Consider the following 14,190-nt stretch of genomic DNA (forward strand, 5'->3'; position numbering starts at 1 on the left):
TGTTGATAGGCTAGTGAGACAGTGGTTCGATTACTGTGTCTAGTTTTCTATATTTTTCATGTACAGTCTTTTTGTTGGTCTTTATCTGTGTTTTTTATTAACTATGACGTTGTCAATCAATTCTCGGCTAATGAGTTTGTTTGTTTATTTGGTATCTTTAGCCTCTCTCATAAACCACTTGACAACCGATGCCCTTTCACAACTTGTACAGCCAAAGTACAGGGTGTTAGTTTATACAATCACAATAACTTGCATTATATGATTTATATTGTGTCAAAACACTAGTCACTATTATAATAAACCGTTTCGAATTGAACATGTAGCTGCCATGTAAACATTTGAAAATTAAACTTAGGAAAACATTATTTTAGATTGTTTATCCTTCACAAAGGCATCATTTATTCAAAATATAAAAAGTGATATAAAATACATAATGAATACTATATAGACTTGTAAGTACCAAATCAAGATAGACATATATGCCATGCGTAAAATAAAGTAACAAAATTTTCTAAATCAGGTAAATAAACCCCGAAAAAGTATAAAAATAACAGAGGTAGCCATTGAAAAAACGATATCGTGATAATATTACATTAAACTGACATTTGATTTTCAAAATTAATACAATATAGACTGTTTATGTTATCAACATTTTAATCTGTGCCTAAACAAATACATTTTTTTTTACTAAATTTGATTGTTTGCAATCGTTTTGTTATTGTCAACGCTATTTTCTTGAAAAATTTCCCCATTAAACATCAACATTTGTTTTAGAATTTTCAAAATAATATTGGCATTGTAACCTTTCTAAAGTAATTATAAGAAAATGAAGTCAACGTTTGTGTGCTGATGTTTAAGAGTAAATATAAAAAAAAAGTTCTAAAACTGCTTCCATGCATTTTGTATATTTTGTTTAATTAAGACTTATAAATTTCCCCTTATAGTTGATGTGTTTCCCTCAGTTTTGGTTTGTGATCCGGATTTGTTTCAGTTAAATCGATTTATGATATTGAACAGCGGTTTACTGCTATTTCCTTTATTCATCTGACCATCTTTTCTTCCTCCGTATATTAACATTGACCTACACTAAAACTTAAAAATAATAATAAAAAATTGCCTTATATCAATTCAATTTAAACCGTAAAACATTTCAACAAAAAGAATTAATTTTCAGCATAACAGTAAAAATGTAAACTATTGCACCTGGGACGTATACAAAAACATCAAAGTTGTAAGTATTGATAAAACACTTAGTTTACTTATATTTATAAAAATAAATAATGATACATCTTTCTTAAATATACAAATTGAATAAGTAACAATATACCTAATATAAGGAAAATCTGTATAATTCTTACGTATCATGCAAATTTATTCTTATTAAGTAACTATCAAGGTATCTATGATGAGTGTATTTGCTTAATGTTTATGAAGTCATATGATACATGTATCAAAAAAACAAAACTCGAATTTGTTTTATATACTTGAATATTTTTGTATCATTGAGTTGAGACAAAGACTTGATTACATATATCAACTTATTCATTGTCCAACATACTTAAGTCTAATGTATGAATCTTATTTATCTGGAGTAACAGTTATTGGCGCCATGCCTCCATAGTTTGTTGTCTGGCTCCAGTCATAATATGTATAAGAAGGTGCCCAGTTACTGTACGATGTTGTGTCCTTATCATCATCTTCCTTTAGATCAACCTTCCCAAAAACACATTGGGCATAGGATGGCGGCACTGAAACATAAACACACAACCAATGGCACGCAAATCTACACAACATAATATATAACAATACTTAAGTATTGACAGAATTGTAGCACCTGTCAACTCAAGCGGAAATAACAAAAGAAATGGAGACAAAAACATACTTATTTTATTACTTTATTACTTAAAGATTATGTTAGTTGACCAAAATATAGTCATATTTTAAGTCTACAAAACAATATCATAGCACCACTATAAATAACTATCAGCAGCACACCAGTGCCAAAATTATTCTTTAAATACACTTACTCAAAGTATAGCATGTTCAACGTGTATATTTAAAATTTTGGTCAGATGTAGATGTAGGAAGGACCAAAAATAACAATAATCATCTCACTTATAGTGAGAACTCATTAGTTAATATGTCCGTCAAAATAGCATGTGACACGTCATCTAATGACATTTTACATACATACTACTACATGTCAAATCTCAAAGTTTATGTTTAAATATGAAAAAAAGTCATTGAAAGCATCAGCTTATATCTATTCACCATCTAACAGTATGGCAGCTTTGTACAATTGTTGTTAAATGTTTTTAAATGTTAGTTGTTCAGTAAAAAGCAAAGTATCAAAAGATCAAACACGGAAATCTAATTTATATTCCTAATTGGAAAAGAAAACTCGAATGAGATCAAACCGTACATCTGAATTGTACTAAGTGTGTGTGTACTTACATGCAAGAGGTACAGTTGGCTGTAGTGCAAACCCAGTATCATTAGTACATAATGCATTATCATCTGTAGTTAGAGGGGCTGGAGAACGAGATTCTTCAGTCGTTGGGATGGTTCCTATAAACACTTCCTTTTTAAACTTGACATGTGTAAAGCTGTTGTCAACAAGGAGCTACAAAAGTCCAAATATAAATACCATTAAAAGATGATTCTTTTATATAATCAAGAATTGAAATTTTAACAAAAGAAGATTCTGGACAAACCGAAAATTTTAGAATTCAATAGAATATACAGCAGTACATAATAAATATGAGTTACTGCTTCATAAAAGCACAACTAACATTTCAATTATTTCACATAAAATGTAGTGGTATATAAAATTCTAAAAAGTACGAAATTCAAATTTTAGACACATATATTTTTACTCATTTACCACAACCATTGTTTATTTACATTCCAAATGGTACCGATCACATTTAAAGAAATTTAAATATTTTCGTTTCTAGATATCTTATGTAGACAAACACGCGTCTGGCGTTTTAAATTATAATCCTGGTACCTTTGATAACTATTATGCATTTTCAAATATAGATTAATTCATGGCAAAAATTCGTCCGAGGGGACTGATATAGGTCGGTTGGTGATGTAGCATGCAATACGAATTTTGCCATGTATTGTTCTATATATAAATTCTATATATGTTCTAATAGAATTAGATTCATGATATATGAAATATATGTGATTTAAGCTTTTGTTTTTAAATAGTCTGAAAATATAATAGACACAAGAAACGTATGATTTTCCTGCACTTTTCCAGCTGACTTGTATTTCTTTCATAAACTTCCTAATTTGATTATCTTGTCTCATGATAGTTGTACCAAAATTTGGTATCGTTCCTACTGACCGATGTATCAACATCGTAATGTTTCGAACTCCAGGGTACACAAATTAGACCTTTTTGACTTTTTGTTTTCGACTACGTTTATTTATTATCAAGCCAAAAGTTCAATTTTGAGTTTATTTTGTATGTGCATCCTGATTTATCATATAGTTACATCAATTCAAATTTGAATTCATGTATATTCATAGAAAAGTAGGTATGAATCGACTTAAAACTACCTAAGATTTCATAATGTAGAGTATCAAATTTGATCAATGCTAAGAATCACAGGCGTAAAGGTTGAATAACTGATGCTTCGATTTATTTCTGCAAATATTTAGAACGACCTGACAATATTTCATTTTTTGTATTTATTATTATTCTTTATAGATTTCTATAGATTTAACTTTAATCCGTTGATGAATACTGTATAAGTTTTATGTATATTCAAATATATTTATATGGAAAAGTATTATTTAATTCGTAATGAAAGTGCACCGCATTCATTAATTGTTTTATTGATGGCACCCTAATCTCTAAAGCCAGGTGCTATAATGTAGATTTAGAAAATAACTTAAATGTGTGAATAAATCATGCTTTGGATTTAAATTGACGCTGCGCATCAAGCTTTGTAGCATATTAGCTCACAATATTTCTTCAGGAAAATACGTCATAAAAACAAAATCTGATTTAAATTAATCAATAAGCTTCCCTTGCTTTACACAATAATGCTACCAAAAAGACAAACAGCAATGTTTATAAGAAGCATAGTTGAAATTACTACTTACAATAACTAAATATTTGATATCAATGATATTACATCCTGGTAGTCCCGTTGGTGGAATGGCTGGTATAGTAGCAGCACCGTTGAATGTTTTACCTTGATTTGCTAGTATTTTAAAGTCATTTTCAAACTCACACAATTTAAATTTGGTTTTCCAAGTTCGGAAGTGCGGTGTATTAGCTGGTTGGTGGTTATGAAATCCAGTAAAGACTATATTCTACAAAAGAAGAGAATAATTACATCATTTAGAGGTGTGTAGTCAACAAACACACAGCAATATGGTTTTGCTAATTGATAAGGACTGTACCATGAACGCTGAATTATTAGAAAGCTTGACTGTAGTGGATAATTGTCTTATTGGCAATAATACCATATATTTTTATAAAAAAAAACACCAATAGGCTGTCACAACGACAGCAAACCGGATTTATTAACATTTATTTGTGTCCTGGCAATATCACAAGAACCATTACTGATGAATGGTGAAAGTGAAAATCGTCAATATCAAATTTGACCTCCATTTGGTCATCAGTATCAACATATTAAAATTTGAAAAGCTTAGATTGAATGGTTCATGAGTAAATGCAACAACTTGAATGGAAACGCCATTTTACGATCTTTCATGAACCATTACTCCTGAACGGTAAAAGTCAAAATCGTCATTATTGAACTTAACCTCTATTTTGTCATCAGTAACAACATATAAAATTTCAAAAGCTTTAGTAGAACAGTTCATGAGAAAATGTACATCACGACTGGAAACTCCATTTTTCAATCTTTCAAGAACCATAACTCCTGAACGGTAAAAGGCAAAATCACCATTATTGAACTTGACCTTCATTTAGTTGTCAGTAACAACATATTAAAATTTTAAAAGCTTTGGTTGAACGTTTCATGAGTTAATGCACGGACAACATTTGATTGCCGCCCGCCCGCCCGACCGACCGCCTGACCGACCGCCCGGCCGCCCGCCGTACATCCCCAAATCAATAACCGACATTTTTGTCCCAAAAAAATGACTTGATTTTGAATGCTAAGAATTTCTACCTGACGTAATATAAAACTAATGTGTCTGATCACATTTACACTTCTGTTATCAACAGAGATTTCATAGATCAAAGGTTCTCCAGGTACAAAGGCTGTTTTGTTGACATGGAGCTTGACTGTCATGGATCCTTCCTCGCTACACTTGCAAAAACATAATCCCTCAACTTTTTTATCAACACTTTCCACAATTGGATTCTGCAAAAAAAAATCTTCTTTTTCTTTTATATGTACAAGATGTAAAAACTGATTAATTCTATCATCATATGATATATATTTCTTAATCGTCACCTGTTTCAATCTCAATCGCAATGATTGTCACAATATTAAAGTTTTACAAACAATAGCAATGACTGCTTGACGTATTTATTTCAACTAAGAATTCATGTGTATAAGGTTAAGGTGTATATATGTAAAAGCGAGGTAGAAACTATATTATTGGAACTAGGTCATATTCTAATGAGGTCTGATAAAATAATACCGTCAGTTCACAATTCATTCATTCGTAGACATAAAATATGTTACAAAAATAAGTTTTTTTTTTTTATTAAATAAAAGAGTTCTTGTATTGATTTTCGTTAGTAATGTAACTTCTTAAAAATAAATACTTATTCAATTGAGTTGGGTGACATACCATTGATATCTTTATGTTTTTAGCATCTGTATCGCATCAATCATTCATTCATAATTATAACACTCTATTAAAACGTTATCAATTTCAATACACCTAGGTTTGACTGCGAGTGTGTTGTGTGTCTTATTGTTATTTTATTTCAAATATATGAAAAAAGTCATCTTCTATTAGAACTTAACTCAGTCTGGTCTTTCTCAGATAGTTTTATGCATTCAATACACTTCAATGCACAGTTATTAACGATACATCATTGTGGTGATATTTTATTGTGTAAATAAAAAAAGAGGATGTGGTATGATTGCCAATGAGACAACTGTCCACAAGAGACCGAATTGACACAGACATTAACACCCATTCTCTGTAACCGTCAACCAAAGTTGGGCACGGATGGTCACCGATTTTGTTGAAACTTTCTGACAACAAACATTTATATAAAATATGAAAAAAAGTCTGTACATGCCACCCTCAATTATGTATGGTTACCATGGCAACGGGCTTTAAAACAACTATAGGTCACCATACGGCCTTTGACAATGAGCAAAGCACATACCGCATAGACAGCTATAAAAGTCCCCGATATGACAATGTAAAACAATTTAAACGAGAATGGCGATTCTCTTTAAACCCATATCATCGTATATGCAAAAGATACTATTAGGAATAAACATTTTGATAAATCATACCTTTATCATCCGAAATTACAAGCAAACAGTTCTATTTTACATTAATTCACTCAACACCATTTCAAAACAATTTTTGAAGGTACCAGTCCTATCATTTCAGTGTTCGTCTGATGCGTGTAATTTTGTAATCAGTCCAGTTTATAAGTATGACCATACCAACTATATTAATGTTGAGTTAAAATGCATTAATGCTTATACTACAAATTATTTTAAAGGGTCTTGCAACTCAATGACATTCTGTCAACCAAATAACAGAGACTTAACGAATGAAAGAAATTAAACAGGTGGACTATAAAAAGATTGTAATTGTTTTAAAGTAAACTTTTTTTGGAGATCTTATAGTTATTGAAGATGATAAAAAAAATATTCTACACATAACAAGTCATACACATGTCGCACAGATTGTTACATTTGTAGCAAAAAGTAAAAACACAAAAATACCGAACTCCGAGGAAAATTCAAAAAGGAAAATCAAAAATCAAAAGGCAAAATCAGAAGTCCAAACACATCAAACGAATGGATAACAACTGTCATATTCCTGACTTGGTACAGGCATTTTCTAATGTAGAAAATGGTGGATTTTTTCACAAGCAAGCGATATACTAATGTCCCACAGATTGTTACATTTGTAGCAAGCGATATATAAATGTCGCACAGATTGTAATATTTGTAGCAAGCAATATAGTGTTTTATAAAATTAAGAATATATTAATTAATATTACCATTGCATCAGCATATTCATTGCAGGCAAGGTGACGTATAAAAGTCAAAGGTATTTTTAACTTTTTGTCATGGTATGGTTTTGTAATAGATACTTTCAGAGTGTATCTGACAAAGCCGAGTTCTCCTTCATAAGAACTAGGCATATCTGCACCAAGCTGAACCGAAAATGGATATGAATAGTCTCCTTCTGAATGTGTCACATACTCTTCTATATCATCTGTAAAAAATATATAATTTTATGTATTTACTTTAAATAGGAGGTATATATCTAACCATTCGAGGTTATGTAAGAAGGTTCGCTGGTTAAAACATGTTTGTTAAGAGTAGTAAACAACGATCAAATAAAAATAAATGTATCAAATGCTTATACCACTAATCATGAATGGTTTACAGGGTCAATTTGTACCTAATTGTATCAGTTGTAAATATCATTTTGCACGTGAAACAAAAAATCAAATATGTGAAAATAAAAGTAACAAAAATAACAAACTCCGAGGACAATTCTAAACGGAAAGTCGTTAAGTAAATGTCAAAATCAAGAAGTCAAACACATCACACAAATGGAAACCAACTGTCATATTCCTTATGTGATACAGGCATTGTCTTTTTGCGCTATAGAACCAGGTTTAATCCACCATTTTCTACATTTGAAAATGCCTTTACCAAGTCAGGAATATGACAGTTCTTGTCCATTCGTTTTTGATGCGTTTTGTTTTTTGATTTTGCCATGTGATTATGGACTTTCCATATTAATTTTCCTCTGAGTTCAGTATTTTTGTGATTTTACTTCTTATGAGTTTTTATCGATAAGAAGTTTGTTGGCGACAGACTTTCTGAAAATAACCTGCCTTAAAATCGGCATCATAGGAGCTTGTATATAACCAATCAAAGTAAAGAGTTTAATAGCTATGTAAACAGTTTAAAAAAGAATATATGTAAATTAGAAACAGAACCATATTTAAAAGGAGCCAAATAGAATAATAATGTAATTACCAGTTGCTCTAATCATATTACTAAACAAAAGCCTGTGTTCTTTTCGTGATAATGATATATTGTATATACTTTATATATTGTCTTCTACTATCCGCTTTATTTTACTCCTTATCATGCTTATATCCAGTTAGAGTCCATCAAATACGATTACTCTCAGCAAAGACAGTGTTTAATAAGGAAATCCATGCCATGTTCTGCTCACCTCTGTATCTTCGCATCAAAATAATTCACGATATGTATGCTTTCACATTAGTTACTTAAGGTGGTACCTAACACTACAGGGAGATAACTCTGTAAAATCAGCTTAACGTTTTAATAACGTTGTGTTGTCAAGGGAATAATAAGTTTCTCAACGATCAAAATTGGTGTGTGTCAAACTACTATATAACCAGTGTAATTTTTCTGACAAAACGGTTGGTTCAAAATTTTAGAAATTTTTATACTTTTGTTAAAGGGTCAAAGTAAATACGTGGTCAAAATTTTATGAAAATTAAACGAGCCAAATTTATTTCAGTGAAAGTGTTGGGTACCACCTTAATTAAGAATATTTGTCATTACCAAGAGGCATAACTCTGGTGTAATTACTGATTTTCCTCTTAGATAAAATTATGGCTTTTCAAAACCAAGAGAACCGCAATAGTATTAGTAAAAACACTAAGAAGGCAGAAGGATACACATTATCTATGCCCCAAACACCAGATTGCTATATAAAATGTAATGATGATAAATTTGTGTGTATTCTCTAGCTATTGGTAAGGATACGTTTTAAATGATAGTTTTTACTTGAATATCAATACTCTTTGTGTTTGACCGAAACGTGAACTTCCAGGTGGTATTTAAACATATAATTCACAAGCAAAACAATCCGCATTGAGACTTATCATCCTTTCTGGACACTATATTCGGACTACACGCCAATCAGTTTTTGTACTTATAAACGTGTACTTCAATAGGAACAGTGCTCGGCTAATCAACATTACAAATTTAAGTCTTTAGTTTCGCTCTACGGGGCGCCGAATGGGACTCTTGTGGTTTTGTACAAAATTCAATTCTGTCATAACAAAATCATTTTTGTCTTACAAAACTATGTGCTACAGACTTGTTTTGTGAGAACTTCAATTGTGTGATGACAAAATTCATTTGTGTAGACAAAATTCATTTTTGTCATGACAAAATTCATTTTAGTAGACAAAATTCATATTTGTCATGACAAAAGTCAATTTTGTCTTAAAGGTATGCAAATATAAACATATTTGCATACAAAATTGACTTTTGTTACCTGATATGGAAATTAAATCACAAAAGTCAATTGTGTACGGTAAGATTCAATTTTGTGAGACAAAATTGACTTTTGTGAAACAAAATTAACTTTTGTGAGACAAAATTGACTTTTGTGAGACAAAATTGACTTTTGTGAGACAAAATTGACTTTTGTGAGACAAAAGTCAATTTTGTTAATTTTGTTGAGACAAAAGTCAATTTTGTAAATTTTGTTGAGACAAAAGTCAATTTTGTTAATTTTGTTGAGACAAAAGTCAATTTTGTCAATTTTGTCAATTTTGTTGAGACAAAAGTCAATTTTGTGACGACAAAATTCATTTTTGTGATGACAAAATTCAATTTTGTAACAACAAAATTGACTTTTATGAGACAAAATTGACTTTCGTGAGACAAAATTGACTTTCGTGAGACAAAAATCAATTTTGTTGAGACAAAATTCAATTTTGTTGAGACAAAATTCAATTTTGTCAATTTTGTTGAGACAAAATTCAATTTTGTTAATTTTGTTGAGACAAAATTCAATTTTGTCAATTTTGTTGAGACAAAAGTCAATTTTGTCAATTTTGTTGAGACAAAAGTCAATTTTGTCAATTTTGTTGAGACAAAACTCAATTTTGTCAATTTTGTTGAGACAAAAGTCAATTTTGTGTAACAGAAGTAATTTTTGTGTAACAAAAGTCAATTTTGTGTAACAAAAGTCGATTTTGTACGCAAATTAGTTCACAGAAACCAAACTAAACTAATTTAAATACAAAATTGACTTTTGTCGCTCAATTTTCAAATTAGGTAACAAAAGTCAAGTCTGTGTAACAAAAATGAATTTTGTCATGACAAAAGTGACTTTTGTCCGCTGTCAGATAATTTTGTATGACAAAATTTCAAATTTGTAGTATGATACAAATTTTGTTAAACTGAACTCATTTTTGTTGAACAAAAGTCACTTTTGTTCATACAAAATTGAATTTTGAGTACAAAACCACAAGAGTCCCATTCGGCGCCCCGTACGCTCTGCCTAAGAAAGAAAACACACACAATCCCAACAGTGCTTTGCGTCATGGAAAACATGCAAGTTGATTTGCCAAAATTTAGTACTGAATACATTATTGTATTAAAAAATAAGATATAGTTTCAAATATCTATCAGTAAAATATATCAAAAGGTAATGACCATAATGTCAGTTCTAGGAAGATTGTTTGTGATGTTATGAATGCAATTATATCCATGCTTGTTTTCATTTTTTATAACAAATATAGGTACTAACCTCCAAATATTTTAATTGTTTCATCAATGTAATCTTCATTTGCACCAAACCATTGCTCTCTAATCTTGTAATTGCCTGTCATGCCTTTACCTGTTATGTGTACTACAATTGCTGTTAGAAAAGAAATTTTTGTAAAGTATATAAAAAACGGTTCAAAACGGAGACAGTATAGCAAAGATTGGGAGTCATGATGATTTGAACATATGTTTGCATATAGACTGCAAAAAGGTAAGGCTAATCATCTGTGTATCAGTACACGTCATCTTCCAAGTCGTTTTTTACCAGTTACACAAGATTTACCTTGTCTTTACAAGTTACCTGACATAATTTGCTAGTGTACAACCAAGATGATTATTTTTGTTTTTCAATTTTAGGATATTTTACCAAGATCAACTAGCTTAGTGACATACGTTCTCCTTTTTGCAATGCCATATTAAATCCACGTCAATTCAACCCAAATAAATATACCACATACTGTGTTCCATAGGCAGAATTTTTCTAGTATATAAAATTTGAGAATAGAAATGGGGAATATGTCAAAGAGACAACAACCCGGCTACAGGGCAAATGTATATAATTGCAATCAAATTTAGACTGTACTTATCGGACTTATCAATATTACATTTCTTAATAAAAATGTAAAGATAAAGGAACAAATCATCTTGATCACTCTAAAACTTTGACAGTTCTCATCAGCTATAGATGCGGTATGAATGCCAATGAGACAACACTCCTTCCAAGTAAAAAACTTTATAGGTCAAAGTAGAGTCTTCAACACGGAATCCTGGCTCCCACCGAACAGTAAGCTATAAAGGGTTCCAAAAATGACTAGGTAAACACCATACCAACGTGAAAACCAACGCTCTTATCTATATAAAAAAATACCTTGATTGATAATATCATATAGAACGGTAACTTTTAAATGAAGTAGTTGCTAAAAATAATATATAAACCCATGACGGCATTGTGCTTTTAGATGACGTTTTTCTACTTTTTATCAAGGCTTTTTCTGTCATTCTACATTTCAGCTTGATATGCTTTACGTCGTGCAAGACGTAATCGACAAGAAGAAATCATTGTGTCTTATGACCTGGTTAAAGTAATTTCAACATCTCTAATCTCTAATAATGTCACATGTGGCATTTAAAACTAATAAACCATGAAAACAGATTATGAAGTTGAAACAATATTTGTGTTATGAAATCAAATACATCTTATGCAATGTAAAAAGGAAACAACGTAGTTTTAACAGTTAAAACTTACAATGCAGTTTGGTTGGTTTATCAACTGTAACTTTAACAACACCATGTAGAGTACTTCCAACCAACCAAACGTTATCTTTATGATCTGTCTCTACTGTTATCTTCATGATTTAAAATCTTACTATAAAATAAAGGAAACTGCATTGCTACTTTGTCTTCATATAAACATTTGAAGAACTCGCAACACAATGGGCCTTAATGTAACATGATTAACATTTTCAGAGTATAAAAAAGGTCAACAGTAGTATACCGCTGTTCAAAAGTCATACATCGATTAAGAGTAAAGCAAATCCGGGTTACAAACGAAAACCGAGGGAAGCACATCAACATCAAGAAGAAAACAACGAGACAACCGAAAAACTAATGTGCAACAAAAACAAACTACATTATAACAAGTTTCCTGACTTGGTACAGGACATTTTTTAGAAAAAAAGGTGGGTTGAACATGTTTTAGTGGCTAGCCAAACCTAGCGCTTGTAGGGCTTTGTTAATTATACCGCTATAATGGTAACATTACATGACAGGAAAACAATACAGATAAATGCAAGACCATTCACGTCAGAGAAATACATAAATATATAATAAAATAGAATATTTCGACATGTTTACCATAAAGTATCAACGAATGTGCAAAACAATTTAAGACAGTACACAAAAGCAGCATAATAAAATTACGAACTGTCCGTCACATGAATGTATGAACGCCATAAAAAGTGACGTCACATGTAAATTAAAAAAAAAATGGATATTATTCCAGATTAGGCATGTTAGGTTTGTTATTATGTTATTTACCACCAATAGAATATATTTTACTAATAGTAACATAAACCTGACATGATATTCAAAAAGAGTAGGAATGATTATGACAAAAATATAAATACTAGATGCTTGTTTTCATTACGAAAAGGGTTTTCACAATTATTTGGTCATAAACTGTGGAGAACATATGCAGTAACAAGATGCACATATTGACTAGAAAAGTTATCAAAAGTACCAGGATTATAATTTAAGACTAGAACCTTTATCTTCAAAAGGATAAAGAAATAAAAGAATATACAGAAAAGAAAAACGTACTTACGTTTTTAGACGATGCGCTGAAACACAGGAACTACAGTGTGTAGAATGCTGCTCAGACATATAATTTTTGCTGACAAATAGAAAATACCTGCATCAATAGACTAGAGAAATATATGCTTTCCGTGCATAACCTGGCGTCATTTAGCTAAAATATGGAAAATCCAATTAAGAAAATGAAATGAAAACGATTGATACTAAAATAAATAATTACTGAAAAAAAGTCACCAGAAAAACAACGAAAAAAACATATATTACCAAGGTTTTTACGAAAAATTGGGCTTAGCTTATATTTACGATTTAATTTGCACAACGAACGTGTATTGGAATATTTGTGTGATAAGGATGAATACCGTTATATCTATCATAACCAAACGTAAAACCGTGTAAGCAAACGGATATACACATGAACTGGGTATATAATACGAATAAAAGAGATTAAAATTGAAGAAAAATAAAAGATTTCGAAAAGGTCGAAGTGACCCCTTCTTTCAAAACATACAAACAAAAAAGTACCTTTGATAACTAGTTATAGAATAAATATATTTAATAACACGCTCGATATCCTCTACCCTATTCATAAAGACCCTCGTATATAATATATATAATATATGCATAGTTATTACACATGTTAGGATAATCAATTTCTAACAAAAAAACTTACGTTATAATTTTGCGTTTCACTTTATATCCTCAGCTTATATTATTTCGTTTGTGATATAACAATGAGCGGGAGGACAATTTCCACACTCATTTTGACATTTAACCTATATATCGAAAAAGGTTATGTAAACAAATCAAATTGCATCGAATGGCTGGTTTCACAAAGTTCATTGATATCATGTCATACTAACCTTTCAACTGCCAATGATTGATCTTTTTCTCGGAAAGTATATTATATAATGGAACAGAGAATGGGACATATACATAGTCTAATTACCTTTAATATTTATGTTAGAAAGTTCCCATTTACATTACCCATTAACTTAAGTATTCAGCAAGAAGATTTAAATCTCGAGATATAAAGTATATTACATGTGCTGTGCTAACGCAGAGTGACGTTAATTATGGCATATAGAGGAATATATTAGAGAAGAACCGTACTGTTTCATTAATTGAA

At 30.6% G+C, this 14,190-nt stretch overlaps 1 protein-coding gene across 1 annotated transcript; it reads right to left on the reverse strand.

Annotated features, from left to right (window-relative positions):
• Positions 1-1,419: 1,419 nt before the first annotated feature.
• LOC134723265 (arrestin domain-containing protein 1-like) lies at positions 1,420-13,667 on the reverse strand. The gene is made up of 8 exons (XM_063586884.1): positions 13,075-13,667; positions 11,998-12,117; positions 10,735-10,845; positions 7,199-7,416; positions 5,163-5,357; positions 4,120-4,332; positions 2,455-2,623; positions 1,420-1,748 (listed from the first exon to the last, which is right to left on the reverse strand). The coding sequence occupies exons 2-8, from the start codon at positions 12,101-12,103 to the stop codon at positions 1,579-1,581; spliced, it is 1,182 nt and encodes a 393-aa protein (XP_063442954.1). The 5' UTR covers positions 12,104-12,117; positions 13,075-13,667; the 3' UTR covers positions 1,420-1,578.
• Between the last annotated feature and the right edge of the window lie 523 nt (positions 13,668-14,190).

This window comes from Mytilus trossulus, chromosome 6 (assembly GCF_036588685.1).
Source record: "Mytilus trossulus isolate FHL-02 chromosome 6, PNRI_Mtr1.1.1.hap1, whole genome shotgun sequence".
In the NCBI taxonomy this organism is placed as follows: domain Eukaryota; kingdom Metazoa; phylum Mollusca; class Bivalvia; order Mytilida; family Mytilidae; genus Mytilus; species Mytilus trossulus.